Source organism: Drosophila navojoa, chromosome 2 (genome assembly GCF_054131105.1).
Source record: "Drosophila navojoa isolate 15081-1374.11 chromosome 2, UAZ_NAV_1.0, whole genome shotgun sequence".
Taxonomy (NCBI): Eukaryota; Metazoa; Arthropoda; class Insecta; order Diptera; family Drosophilidae; genus Drosophila; species Drosophila navojoa.
The window spans coordinates 5,703,770-5,718,117 of NC_142890.1; the positions used below are offsets into that span (position 1 = coordinate 5,703,770).

Genomic DNA, 14,348 nt, shown 5'->3' on the forward strand with positions numbered 1-14,348 from the left:
CACAGTGTACGGTGATTCTCACTCTTGAAATGTACTTTGATAAGTTCGACAGTCAATCAACGCCTTTTGCTATTGATAGCCTCTGGGTACATTTCTCTGTTCGGCCTTCACGTTTCTATTCCAGTGGTTGGGAACCAATGCGCGAACAGGTGTGCTAGGATCATACAGAACCTCACCTGCGCTAGCTTATCAATGTTTAGTGTTACGCTTATTAAGACTCAATACACTTGAATTCACTGTTGGAGTGCGTCGAACTTTTATGATCGAATGCACTTAAATCTTTAGTGATTAATTTTATGGCAATTTAATGTCTTTCCTGATGCAAAGAACTCTTAAAGAAAATAATTGTTTTTTATTTTTTTAGTATATTTTTAAAGCTTTTATTCACGATTAAAAAAATAAGAAAAACCTATCACAGTATTAAAATTCCGATATATAAATGAGTTTAATGTAGAACATTCCTTTAGTTCAGATAGTTGAGCTCGTAGCGAGTGCTGCCTTGGCCCTTCTTTACTTTGATATCGCAGACAAAGCAGGTGGCTATATCCTGATCCTGATCCACCAAATAGATTTCAATTTTGACACCAACCTCGGGATAATCACCAATTGGGAACTTAAACATGTAGGTAACATCCTCGGTGGGATACAGCGGACAGTAAGCGCCATACATGAGATTTGGACAGACGGCGGCTACATCTGGGGGCAGCTCGTACGGCACCGTTATAAATCCCAGTGTGGTGGCCTTCACAAGGGTTGTCAGCTTCGTTATATACTTGTCGACAGCAAAATCTATCTCAAATATTTGCGTTGTGCCCTTGATGATGATGCACGGCGGGACCACACATCCTGCGACACGCACCTCCAGCGGAAAGGGTTTATTGCCCGAGCCTAGAAATCGAATCGATTATTTATAAATATAATTTATATTTGTATTATAGAGTAAGTAATAATGGTAACCCACAGCGTTTGACTTCCGTGGCGGGCAATTTCTCGTCGGCCTGGATCCCACTCAGAAAAGAAACGACAAGCAAAAAGCTTAGACTGATTAGCACCTTCTGTTCCATTTCGTATTGTTTTATTTCAAGAACTAAATTAATATTTAGCAATTTGTTAGAAAGACTTCGTTTTTATAGCCACAACACATGAGCTCGAAGTGAGTGAGTGAATCGTCTTGGTTATCTTATCAAGCGAAGGCGTTTTCGAATTTGTGAACAAAACAATTTGGTTTGTCAGCCTTTGAGCACTTTTGTTTAAAGGAACACCAATCGTTGCGTAGCTAAATTTGCTCAGTCGAGTATAATGAATCTTCTTTAAGACCTAAATATATGTATATGTTTACCTCTACGTAAACAGTAAAAGAGCATTTTCATATGAGCAAATTTTGTGTGCCATGTAATTGTTCAAAAATGTCTTTTGAACTCGCACTCTATGCATATTAATTATTTATGGGTAAGATTTTTAAATGTGTGTCTCGGATTTGAAAAGCTTTTTATATATTTTCTCTGTGGGCAGAGAACGAAAATAGAGATTCTAAGTAAAGCACAATATAGATTATATATGTTTTTAAAATACTCTGGTCAGCTTAAGAGCCCAATTTTAAAATAGTACTTGTAAGTGCACAGCGAATGACACGAAACATTGTTGTCCCAAGCACCGCGTGGGATACAAAGCCAGTGCGAAATAAATCCTTGAACAGACAAAATCAGACGACCAAGCTTACTGATAAATGTACAAAGCATTTTTATATTTATATATACATATATATGTGTATATTCCCATTTATATGAAATGAAACCCAGAAACAGACACATTTGTACTGCAGCCAAAGCCATTGTCAATGAAACTTCAAATAAAAATAAAAAATTACACGAAACCGACTAAAAGTAAGCTGAAACATATAATTTTTCCGCAGTACGGTGAAAATTCGCCAGCGGTAAGTGTGCGAGGTGCTCTCATAAAGTTTGTACAATGAATAAAAACCTAACAAATTTTTAGCTGTGGTAGCTTTGGTACACTACAATACAATAAAATATGAAATTAAATTTGTCTGGTTTACCTCTTAACTCGTAGATCATTCGTGCTAATTTGATCTAGATCATCTCGATTTAGTCTGCGTTCAGTCACAATTCCTTCTTAATTTAGCATCTGATACACAAACTCAAATGACAGCCCTCGGAAAAAACATATTTTCGCAAACAGGAAAAAAAAGTTGGAAGAATCTCGTAATGCTACGGCGGGTGGTGGTTGGGTCTGTGGGTTGACATGTGGCCAGCGCAGCATGAGATTTTCGCATACATGCTGCTGAAATCTGTAGTCCTGTCCCCAGCTCTCGACCACTTCCGTATCTTCTGCCCTGCCACCTGGACGCCTTCTGCTTGATGTCACATACTGCACAGTTGTAATTGTTGTGGCATTATTTAATATGTCAAAGCAATGGCAAAATCCTATACAAAATGTCCTCATGCTGTACTCTCCTGTGTGTGTTTGCGTGTGTGTGTATGTCACGGCTTTTAGCTTCTTATTTTGCGAATGGGACCGCAATATTTGATTAACATCAAGCGCCTGGCATTGATTTCTGTCGTACTTAAATACATATATATTTGTATGCATGTATGTATATACATACATACAATACACAAGATTTTCTATTTTCAGTCCCATCTAATAAAATTATCTGAACCGGAAAATCTGAGCAGGGCGACCAGGCGGCATACTTTCACAGTCTCAGCATTACTTACCCCATTTGCCATTTGCCATTTCCGTTTGCACTTTTCTGCTCGTTTATTTTTGGATGCCTTCCCTTTGCATTCTTCCTGTTTTTTGCATATTCCCCAAAGTATTACCTGGCTCTTTTCACTATCCGCTTCCCTCGAGCTTAGCTGATGTGATGCCTTTTGAAATCGATAATGCGTCTTCTATCCTCATTTTCTGTTATTTAGGTTATTTATGTCATTTGGATTAATGATTCAGCGAATGCAACAGGGAAAATCTTTGATAATTCGCTGCATACTTTTATGCGCTATATAAAGATACAGATACAGATACAGATACAGATACAGATACAGATACAGATACAGATACAGATACAGATACAGATACAGATACAGATACAGATACAGATACAGATACAGATACAGATACAGATACAGATACAGATACAGATACAGATACAGATACAGATACAGATACAGATACAGATACAGATACAGATACAGATACAGATACAGATACAGATACAGATACAGATACAGATACAGATACAGATACAGATACAGATACAGATACAGATACAGATACAGATACAGATACAGATACAGATACAGATACAGATACAGATACAGATACAGATACAGATACAGATACAGATACAGATACAGATACAGATACAGATACAGATACAGATACAGATACAGATACAGATACAGATACAGATACAGATACAGATACAGATACAGATACAGATACAGATACAGATACAGATACAGATACAGATACAGATACAGATACAGATACAGATACAGATACAGATACAGATACAGATACAGATACAGATACAGATACAGATACAGATACAGATACAGATACAGATACAGATACAGATACAGATACAGATACAGATACAGATACAGATACAGATACAGATACAGATACCGATACCGATACAGATACAGATACAGATACAGATACAGATACAGATACAGATACAGATACAGATACAGATACAGATACAGATACAGATACAGATACAGATACAGCAGCTACTGATTCAGTTTCCCCTGCGGATACAAACACAGTTACAAATATGTCACACTCTATTCGGTATATTTTGGTAAAATTGTATTTAAGCTGGCATGTTTGACTCTGCCTGTAGCCAGGAACTCAATTAATTTGTCAAATCAAAGCTGACAACGTCGAATGCCAACATTCGAGCCCGGCAATTTGTCACGCCAAGCCCCTGGCCGGAGTACAGACTGTCCGCAGCGGAGCTCCGGTCACCTCACCTCACCTGCCTATGACCTTTTGGGCCTCAATCAGGGCATTCCCAATGCGACTTTTGTTTACACGTAATTTAATAGCTGCAAGTTGGTTGCATTGTGTCTCAATTAGGCGACAATTTGATTTCTGTTGCTGTTAATTTTTCATTAAATTTTATAGGCATATTTGATGATTCGGTCGTGTGCTGTCAATTAATAGAGGAATGCTTCCTTCAACACGCCCAGTTGTCACTGCACAGTCACCCTGTCAACAGGTGTGCTAATTGAGGCACGAGCAACCCTTCTTATGCAATCAAACTACCCCCAGATGGATTCACTGTATTCTCCATTATAGTTTGTCATAGTTTGCCCTGGCTGACGAGTGCATTCAACTGTTTGTATTTTAACAATGTACCAAAACCAGTTTTTTGAGGTTTTCATTTCCAGAAACCGTGTAAATATTAAAAATGTTGAGAGAAGGGTATATTGGGAGCAAGCATAGGTATGTAACAGGTAGAAGATAGTATAAAGTTTTTTTTAGCATGTTCTATATTTTCCAGTTCCTTTGTATTGAAACAAAATATCTTGATATATCTATTTATATATTTCATATATCGATAAATATCGATTGTATTACTACCGATTGTATATATTGATTATATAGGCTATCTCGCAGTCGATTACTTTCCATGCTGAAGCATTCTATTGCCTTCTGGTCAGCTGACCAACTGCCCTTGAGCAGCATTTTCTTTTCACTTGCAATTTCCAGCTGCGTCCCTTTGCATAGTTTTCCGCCCTGGCGCGCACTTTGATATATTTCAGCAGTAATTTGCATAGGCTGTCATGCAAAAATTATTAAACATTTCTTTTTTCTCCTCTTTCAAGCCAAGAGCTCTAATTAATTTCGCCAGCTATCAAGCTGCCTGGCTACCTGGCTGTTGATTGGGGCGCTATAATTAAATGAATGCAAAATTCATGTTTCCCGAAATCAAGAGAACATGCGTTTCGACAAGTTTGCTGTCGAGCAATTTACCTTTGGCACACGGCTTACGTGTTGGCATTTAATGTAGACCCCCATTTGACTTGCCTTCCTTCGTACCTTCTCCATTTTGCTGGACTCAAATACGTTGAAACATTTGCTTGCAAAAATATTACTCTATTTTGCATAAATATGTGGAAGTCTCACTCCCGCTCCCTTCTTCACTCTCTTTGTGTATTTAAAATGCAGTCATGCATAATTAACCAGTAAAGGCGTTGGAGTTGAATAGAATACTGACTATTTAATACTCGTTTGTTTATTTAAATATATTTAAAGAAATTTATTACAAATTTTAGAGCGCAAGAGCTTTGATTTGAGAATTTAGTTGAAAAAGAGTTAAGGCCTTGTCTTGAGAAATGATGACACATAAAATATATTATATTCTTGATAGCGCATTTATACCCTAAATATATAGTTAATAGATTTAGCATACATATATACCCTTCAACTATTCTTGAACGAGTAGAACATTGCACTATGAAAGTTTTGCATATTATTCAAGTGGCTGGGCTTTTGCTGCTCTATAATTTTAGTTGAAACTTGGCTCCATTTTTATATTTTTTCGGCATTTTACAACTTAGTGTTGAAGCATTTGTAGTTCTGCATGCGATTCTGTTGAATATGCACTTCAGTTGGTTCAAATGCATAATTTATAAGAGCAAAATAATACAGTTGTTAATTTCAAATTTCTTAGAAGCTTCAAACCGATTTTCCATGGGATTTTTATTCATAAATTTGCAACTTGAAGAATTTATTAAGTTTTAATAATTTTGTAAGGCGAAAACTATCAACATAACCTTACAAAATCCCAGTAACAGCTCTACATTGCTGTCAAAATATTAACAGAAGCGTAACAAATCATACAAAATGACGCAAATGCAAATTAAAATATTAGCTTGAGCTTAAGCACTTCAATGTGCAAGGGAAGCCAATCATTTAGGCATTTTAATAAGCTCGACGTAAACATTTAAAAATCAATTTTCACAAAAAAAAAGAAGAAGAATTACAACACCAACGAGAACGACAAGAACAAAATCAAGTTACTCGCAATCTGTGGAAAATCGCTTAGCTAATTTGCATATAAAACAGTTGAAATTTAAAACACAAAATATGAGAATATTGATGAAATTTGGATAAGAAGTGCTTCGCAGAGTTCACCCCTTGACATTCTGGTAATCCTGTTGCTCCTGTTGCGTCTGCTGGTGGTGCTACTTGTAAAGTCAAGTGGGTGTAAGAAATTGTATAAAACTTGCTTCAAATTGCCTATGCATATAAATTGATGTTAATGTGACGAGCAAATACAAATACATATATATACAGGCAGGCAAATATTCCCCTCTATATAAATACCTCTCTCTCCCTATCTCTCTCTGTCTGTCAGCAAGGGTAGATTTCTTGTTGCCTGAAAATATGCAACATAAACCGTGTTTCTCTTACCGTTTGCTATTTTCGCTAATCGCTTGCTAATTTTATTAACGCCATCGATTGATACGCTATAACGACACGTTCGCCTGTACCTCTAGCGATCGGACATCAACAGGTGTTCGGTTATCTGTCACCTGGCGGTTCAGTTCACCTGCACTGGCCGTATCTCCAAGGGTACTTAAATGTGTTTTGGCGGTGTAAGTGCACTCGGTAAGGCACGCGAAAACAAACACGATATCGAGAGGTAACTACTCTGAGTCATAACAGAGTCTATTGAGTCTCTCAAGAGCTGCATTATGAATCATACTCAGCTATTAAGATTCCCCTAAAGTATGTCTATAAAATGTTAAGTACATAAATCTATTTCAAGATACCATAAAATAATTAAATTAACCTATTTAGCGTTATATTTGATCTATGGTCTATTATATATGGATCTATGGTCTATTAAGCATATTTTTCATTCCAGTCAAAACTTTTTAGAAAAGTGATTGAAATAATATTTAATTAAGTGAAGATCAGCAATTAAATGCTATTGCTGAGACTTCAATTTGGTAGCTTTATTTACATATACTAAATTCATGTTTCATATTACATACGTTTTTCATGCAACCATAGAACTTTAATTATACTGGCCAGAGAGAGTAACCTGACTTAAATTAGTGAGAAAATCCAATACACACAATATATTTCTTTTTATTATATATAATTATCCTTATTAGCTATATTTATATATAGCTAAATACGTAAAACTTATATGAATTCCTTCCCAACTTCAACAAGTAACAATTACATAAAAAACTTTTGATTTCATTGAATGTTTATTTAAATCGCAGACCAACAATTAAACGTCTTTCGCCAATAGATTAGCCAGACCTACTTTTGATAGCTTCCTACATGGCGATGGCGATGGTACAATAAATGGTCGAATTACTGTGCCGATTAGATTTGGCAGCAAGTGCGACTGAACTGAGGCAGTTCCCATTTATATAAAAGGCAGCGATCGCACCACAATGGACAAAACAAGTCAAAACAGCTTTGGATTTACACCTTCAGTTAAAATACTCGCAAAGAGAGCTCCATAAAAAATATACAAATACAAGATGTCTGCCAGTCAAGTTTTCCTATATACCTGCCTGATCTTTGGACTAATGCTGACATTCACAAGCGCCGATACGCCCATCAGAGAATGTGAGTAAATTAGAATGCAATTTTGTATAAATCATTTGCTCATTTGGGGGTATTCCAATATAGGCGCCAATAACAAGAGTCCGCTGCCGCTGATGGTGCAAATAAATGACTGCAATGCGTTACCCTGTGATTTGCTCAAGGGTCAAGACTCCAGCATAGCCATACAGTTCGTAGCCAGTGAGTATAAAGCAGAACCTATTGAAATATATAAACAAAGGTATCTGATTGATGACATTTATGCCTTTATCGACAGCTCGCAATGGCATGCATCAGCTGACGGCCAAAGTGCATTTGACCTCGCTAGGCGTTACCATACCCTTTGAGCTGGACGCCCAGCGCAGCAATGTCTGCCAGAATCTGTTGCACGGCGCCTACTGCCCTCTGGACACTGGCGAGGATGTCACCTATCGCCTCCGGCTGCCCGTGGCCAGCAATCAGCCAGAGGTGCCCACCCGCCTGCAGGTGACGCTGTACGATTCGGAGCGGGACAATGAGGTGGTCGCCTGCTTTATGACCGATACGCGTGTGCGCAAAGCCTAGGCTAATTAACTTATGCTCTAGTTGTTAATGTTAATCGTATTGTTTATGAAACATTGTATCAATGTTTGCTATTAATCGCAACTAAGCTGCTAACATATAAGCTGCTCTTGCCGGCGGCACTATTAGAGATTATGAATAAATAATTAAGCCAAAACATTATTAATCATTTAACAGCACATGTTAGTTAATTACCACACATATGAAACAGACAGGCGGACTGGTGGATAGACTATAAGTGGCCTAAGTCCAATCGACAGTTACGCAACATAAGTTCCCCAATACTCCTCCTCCTATTCAGTGCCTTTCTCTCACTCTCTCTCTCTCTCTCCCTCTCTCTCTCTCTCTCTGCCACCCACCCAGTGAATCGACTTAATTAAATGACGCAGAAAATTACACAACACCTGCTCAGAGTTGGGCATTTGGCGCTGTTTGCGTGCGTGACACGAGAATGCTCGGCATTTCAAGCCGCATTTGTGATTACAAAATGGAATTTTAGAAATTAAAAGTGCCCTATTTCTACTGACTATATACATACTCTAGTTTTCGCTGACTCTAACTAGATTGCTGGTCGTTTTCTACATACTATCCTGGCTGTCCAGCCCTTGATAAACATTTTTACATTTTATATTTAACAATATTTATATTTAACAACATTATTATATATGGGGCTAATGAATCTAAACAGTTAAGACTTAAGGTACATAAAAGTTATAAGATTTATAGCTCTTAGTTTCTGCGATAGTTACAAAGTTTGTTAAATATTTTTAGATACGAATGTTAAGGAAGAAATGATAGAAACCCTTTCGAAGTGCGACAATCGGCTCAGTATAAAGTGTTATAGTTGATTGGGCTAACTACTATGCAGCCGACCTGTACCTGATTGTTAAGCCCAGATTCTTATTACTGCCTTCACTTTCATACAAGTACTATAATCAAATAAGCTTGAGGTCTTTTCTATAGTTCAGAATGTCTAAGTCTGATTTAAATACTCACGGCTTAGGTATAATCAAAATTTGAAGAATGTTTTCATAGTGTTGGAAAACGTTGTCAAACTCTCATCTCTACAGTTGGCAATGCCTAACTGACTGACTGACTGACTAAGTGAGTGTTTACGCTCGTACGCGTTGGCTTATCGAGGTGTTGACGCTGCGTGCGGTTTTTCATAAATTTACAACTTTTCATTCCAAACAGTTGCCATTTCCACAAATGCACGTACATCCACATTCACAGTCCTATCAACACATCCACATCCAGCCACTGTGGCTGCAGTCGCTGCTGTGGTTATGGCTTCCTTCCTGTCATTTGGCAAAAGCAACGCTAATTGGCTTTTCAACACTTTGCTGCTTCCTGACTGACTAAATATATATACGATATATAGTGTATATATATACTATATATATATATAGTGCATATATTTTACGAGCTATGTCCCAGAGTCGTTTGTTTCTTGTTTCGCTTAATGAATAAGCCCTGATTGCGCACATATCCGTCGGTTAGCTAATTGAGACGTCGACTAAGTGGTGACATAGGAGCACCCACTATATATATATATAGAACCTGTATATTTATATGTTGTCAAGTATATATAAATTACTTATAAACTATGTTAGAAAACTTCCGCACTTAATAAAATGTAACACGATAAAGCATGTCGAGCTGGAAGTTTAAATTACCTTAAAATTCTACAAAGTTTGAAAAACTGTAAAGATGAAGAAATATAATTAAGTAGTAAGCTGAATAGAATATAATTATGAAATAGAATTAGGCTGGGGCTTAACTTTACAAAATCAAAAAAAAATTAAATATATACAAATAATATTTAACATATGATACTAAAAATTGGAAGTTTTTTAAATATTGCGAATAATATTTGAAACTAAAACGGTAAGAAATGTATTATTTGTATAGTCGTACAGATACTAAAAAATTGAAGGGTGCATTATTCAGGTTTAGTAGAATATAATTTTTCAAATCTCATTTCTACTAGCTCATCCACACATTACATACAGGGTATTTTTAGCTCATGCAAACTTCAACTACAAATTAAATTAGCTCCATTTAGTAATATTATATTTTTCGTTTATAATTTCATGCAGACTGAATATGATATCATTTCGTTATGGAACGTCTGCTCATTCTATTGGGGCTTTGCGCTTTAGTCCACACGCAATACTTGAACAATTCATCCGAGGAACAAAGTGACTCACAGGTAAAATCATTAAAATATATCAAAATCATAGAGCTATCGGCTAAAATATTTAATTTCAATTAGTTGTATTTCGAACGCATTCGAGTTCATGCCGACAAGCACTTCATGAAGGCCTTTGGCCATATACACGAGGATCGCAAACACTTCGATGTCTTTGTCAAACTGGACCGGAAGCTGGGCAGCAACTATCTCATTATGAATATTAACTTGCGAGTGAAGCGCGAAGGTAGCAATGATTTCATCAAGGTCATCAATTTACGTCACATGGATTTTTGTGCGTTCCTCAATGATCCCGATTTCCGTCGCTTCTTCATGAACACCATACATTTCAGCCAGGTTTTGGAATGCCCCGTGCAGGTGGGCAACTATAGCATTAAGAATATAGGCGTGTTGAATATAGTCAACGAGCACAGTGTGCGCAAAGGTACTTACAAGTTCTTCGCCGAAATTGTCGAAGTCACTAGTGATATACCCAAAATATTTGCTCTGCAAATCACCACGAAAGTAATATAAAATTTGAGCAAATTAAGTTTTGTAACAATCGAAAATAATTTAATTGAATATAAAAGTCCTATTCAGCTCTTTATGTAAAGCACGATGACGTTTCGTAAAGTTTTTATCTAATATGTTTTTATTTTTTGTCTTTAATTACTGCTTTAGTTGATATATTTCGGTTTTCTATTTTGAAAATCTTTAAATAGCATATTTTAATAGGAGCTATGTTCCACTAAGCATACAATGCTCTTATCCTATGATATAGGCTTACTTTGTGGATTAATAAAAAATATTTAATAAATGATGGGAGCTCGACATACCAAGCAATTCCATATGAACATATGTATGTTATATCTTCGATAAATATATATGCCTATGTCGAGCTCTTCAATGATATACACAAATAGTTATATAAATGTCGTATAATTATTAAGAAAATGTATGTAAAATGCAACTCAAAGAAAAATTCAATAGATAAAGGTTTTAAAGCGAAATTTCTTAAGCATATTTTTGACACCTAACATAGTTCTAGCAGCAAGAATACTCTTTCTCTTGTGGAGACACTTGCCTTACGCCCTGCCCCGCTTGATTCCCTACTACCTTGGCGCACATGCACATGCGAGGCAGCGAACAAAGGATACGTAATTACAGCAAGGACACAGGCGCGCTCACCCTCGGGTCTGGGCTGGCGTAGGTCAACCCCCCACAGCGTGCACTCTAAGCCGATTGTTGGCTTCGACTAGCTTCGATATTGTTTGCCCATCGAATTTTCCATTGTGCGTCATACGTGAAATGCTTTTCCCTTGACATATTGAAAATCGTTTAAAGCGACCGAGTGCAGCGTCCGATTATTGTGATTATCTTTTGACTATCGCGTGCTATGCCAGCTCCTGTTGCTGCTGCTGTTGCTGTTGCTTTCACTGCTGCTGCTTTTTGCATTTCCCGCGGGACTTTTGCGGTTTTCCCTCGCTAAGTAGAGTGGAAGCCATATGTGCGCATTGTTACTGCAATTTTCTTATGTCATTTGTCTATAATTAATAGAAAAACAATATGTTCAATGCCCCATCAATGGGGGAGGAAGCCCACTCCGACTGCGCTAGTTTTTAGGTAATTTAAGTAACTGAATATAGAGCATAGGTTTTCTGATCAAATTAATAAATTAGTTTCAAATACAAATTATATTGAATTATGATTGATAGAAGTTTTAATTTAAATTAATCGATTCTTATCGATACCTAGGGATAAAAAACAAATGACAACGAAAACGAGCTTCACATAAATCCCAGCAATACAACAATGTATTTAAATTAAGCCTTCATATAAACACCACATACTCATCATTTTCTGGTTAATCTAGAATCAAAGTAAAAAATGGCATGCTAACAACGTATCAAGGTCTTGCGCTGCCACTGACCCGTTATGCTTAAGTCAGTAAAGTCCTTCCAACCCATTAAGCTCCGGCAGTTGGGTGTAAAAAACGTTTTTAGTTTTGTGAAATTCGATACTTTAATGGATATATTTGTATAAAGGTATATATGTATGTATAGAGAACCATTTTGGCAGTTAATTAAAATCCCTAATGCGGTTTACCTTGGCCTCTTTCATAATAGATATAAAAGTATATAAAGGGGTGGCAGCTCGGGTCGCACCCTGTTGCGAAGACTTTTTTAATGCACAATCAAATCATTTCGCAAATTCAATTTGCGAAAAAGAAAAATGCGAATATCTAGCAAATGGAAATTCGAATGGAATTCCGGCAAGGACCTGCGTGTCCTGCGTGAAGTGCGAATGCCTGCTATCAAGTGTCACACTTACGTCTGACCTTTGCAAATTCAATTTGTCGCCTTTTTATCTATAAACATTTTTCTATTACTCTCAATGAGGGGGGCGCGAGTGCGTTTAAGCTTTTGCTTTTTCAATTTTCCTTAACCTAAGCCTTGGAATAGCTTAGTAGGCGAGAATGGCTATGGGAATGGGAACGGACTAACAATTTGGGTGCCAATAACTAGTCGAATCTCTTAGGCAAGATTTGTGCGGAGGGTGGTCAAGCGGCTTAAGGTGAAGTAAACTTGTAATGGGTGTGCATTATTGACATGTCTTCTTTTCATACAGTTGATTACCTATAAGAGATCTGAGCTTGAAATATGATTTATTGGGCATAAGAATAGGGATCTCAAAGACGCTCTCCTTGTCTCTCGATTTACCTCTAGTTCTACTACATCCACTGCATTATTCAAACTTTATTCATCTACTGAAATATATAAATTCTACTTGACTTTCATTTTATAGGTACTTCCATGGCACTGCATCCACTGTATACGCTCTCCTGTCTCATGCACATACATACATACCATGTATCGCATCTGTGACATGCTATCACACGGCACACAAATTGAATCAATCAAAATCGATTTTGCTGGCTACAAAGTCGACTTGAAATTCAATTTGAAGCAGCATAAAAATAAGAATTCAAATGGAAATTCGTTAGCCTGGCTAAGACTGAGTGGCTGTCTGACGGACTGGCGTCGGTTAGCAATTTGAAGTCTGTTGGTTTGTCGGCGCCTTGGCCTCAAGAGGGATTCGCAATTAAAAAGGCGTTGAGTTCGCCAATTAAACACACGAACTCCACTCGCAAGTAATTCACTAAAATAACGCAATGTTGCGTAATTCAGTTTCACAGTTTTGTAATTAAACGCATTTGCATAAGAATTGCACCAGCCTCGGGGCATACTTCCATGCGACTCTAATTAAAACTAGCCCCCGGACGAGGACAAAACAAAACCCAACAAAAACTAAAACTCGAGTGCAACAATTAAGTTTGCGCCTCCATTAAAGGTCATCAAGCGTTGCCCAAACGTGGCAAAATGCCAGCGATTCAGCTGCGTCTGGCAATATCGTTTTGTTCTCCACCTGCCCCACAGGAAGTCTGTCATGTCCGGAGGAGCCAGCAGCGACGCTCGCAGAGAGTTGAAATCTTAAAGAGAAGAGATTATAAGGTTTTCTTTTTAAATATAAAGATAAAGAGAAACGATTCAAAGTTTTTTAATAACAGTTAGCCAAGATAACTAAGGAGCTTTAGATATTATAATTTAGTTAATATTCAAGTAAAAATAATTTAATTTTTAGCAAGTCTAACTGATTTTTTATAAGAACTTCTAAAACATCTAATCCTCTTGCTAAAAAAAATTTGCCAACAACCAATAATAGATGTCAAATGGATAGATTTGATATTGATATCTTATTGGTAATAAAATCAGGGCATATATAAAATCGAATCATTCTCGATCAGATACGCAATCCAATGAACCAGAAAAGCCCCCCGCTCTTGCCTATCCATGCTTAGCTAATCCGCGAATCTGAACGATCTGCCGCAAATAAACATATCGTAAATGTGTTTGCCACAATATCCTATATGAGCCTAATTAAGAGCCCATTACCCACCCTCACTCTGTGTAAATAGATATCTAGCAGAAAA

General features: G+C 37.1%; 3 protein-coding genes across 3 annotated transcripts; 2 read left to right on the forward strand and 1 right to left on the reverse strand.

The window, feature by feature from the left end:
* Positions 1–462: 462 nt before the first annotated feature.
* Positions 463–1,109, reverse strand: Npc2d (Niemann-Pick type C-2d). The gene is made up of 2 exons (XM_018101745.3): positions 962–1,109; positions 463–888 (listed from the first exon to the last, which is right to left on the reverse strand). Exons 1-2 carry the CDS (start codon positions 1,062–1,064, stop codon positions 464–466), a joined length of 528 nt encoding a protein of 175 aa, XP_017957234.1. The 5' UTR covers positions 1,065–1,109; the 3' UTR covers position 463.
* A 6,337-nt stretch (positions 1,110–7,446) lies between these two features.
* Npc2c (Niemann-Pick type C-2c) lies at positions 7,447–8,340 on the forward strand. The gene is made up of 3 exons (XM_018100688.3): positions 7,447–7,629; positions 7,693–7,806; positions 7,883–8,340. Exons 1-3 carry the CDS (start codon positions 7,542–7,544, stop codon positions 8,167–8,169), a joined length of 489 nt encoding a protein of 162 aa, XP_017956177.1. The 5' UTR covers positions 7,447–7,541; the 3' UTR covers positions 8,170–8,340.
* A 1,877-nt stretch (positions 8,341–10,217) lies between these two features.
* Positions 10,218–10,899, forward strand: LOC108659134 (uncharacterized). Its single transcript, XM_018111911.2, has 2 exons — positions 10,218–10,378; positions 10,442–10,899. The coding sequence occupies exons 1-2, from the start codon at positions 10,289–10,291 to the stop codon at positions 10,889–10,891; spliced, it is 540 nt and encodes a 179-aa protein (XP_017967400.1). The 5' UTR covers positions 10,218–10,288; the 3' UTR covers positions 10,892–10,899.
* Positions 10,900–14,348: the final 3,449 nt, after the last annotated feature.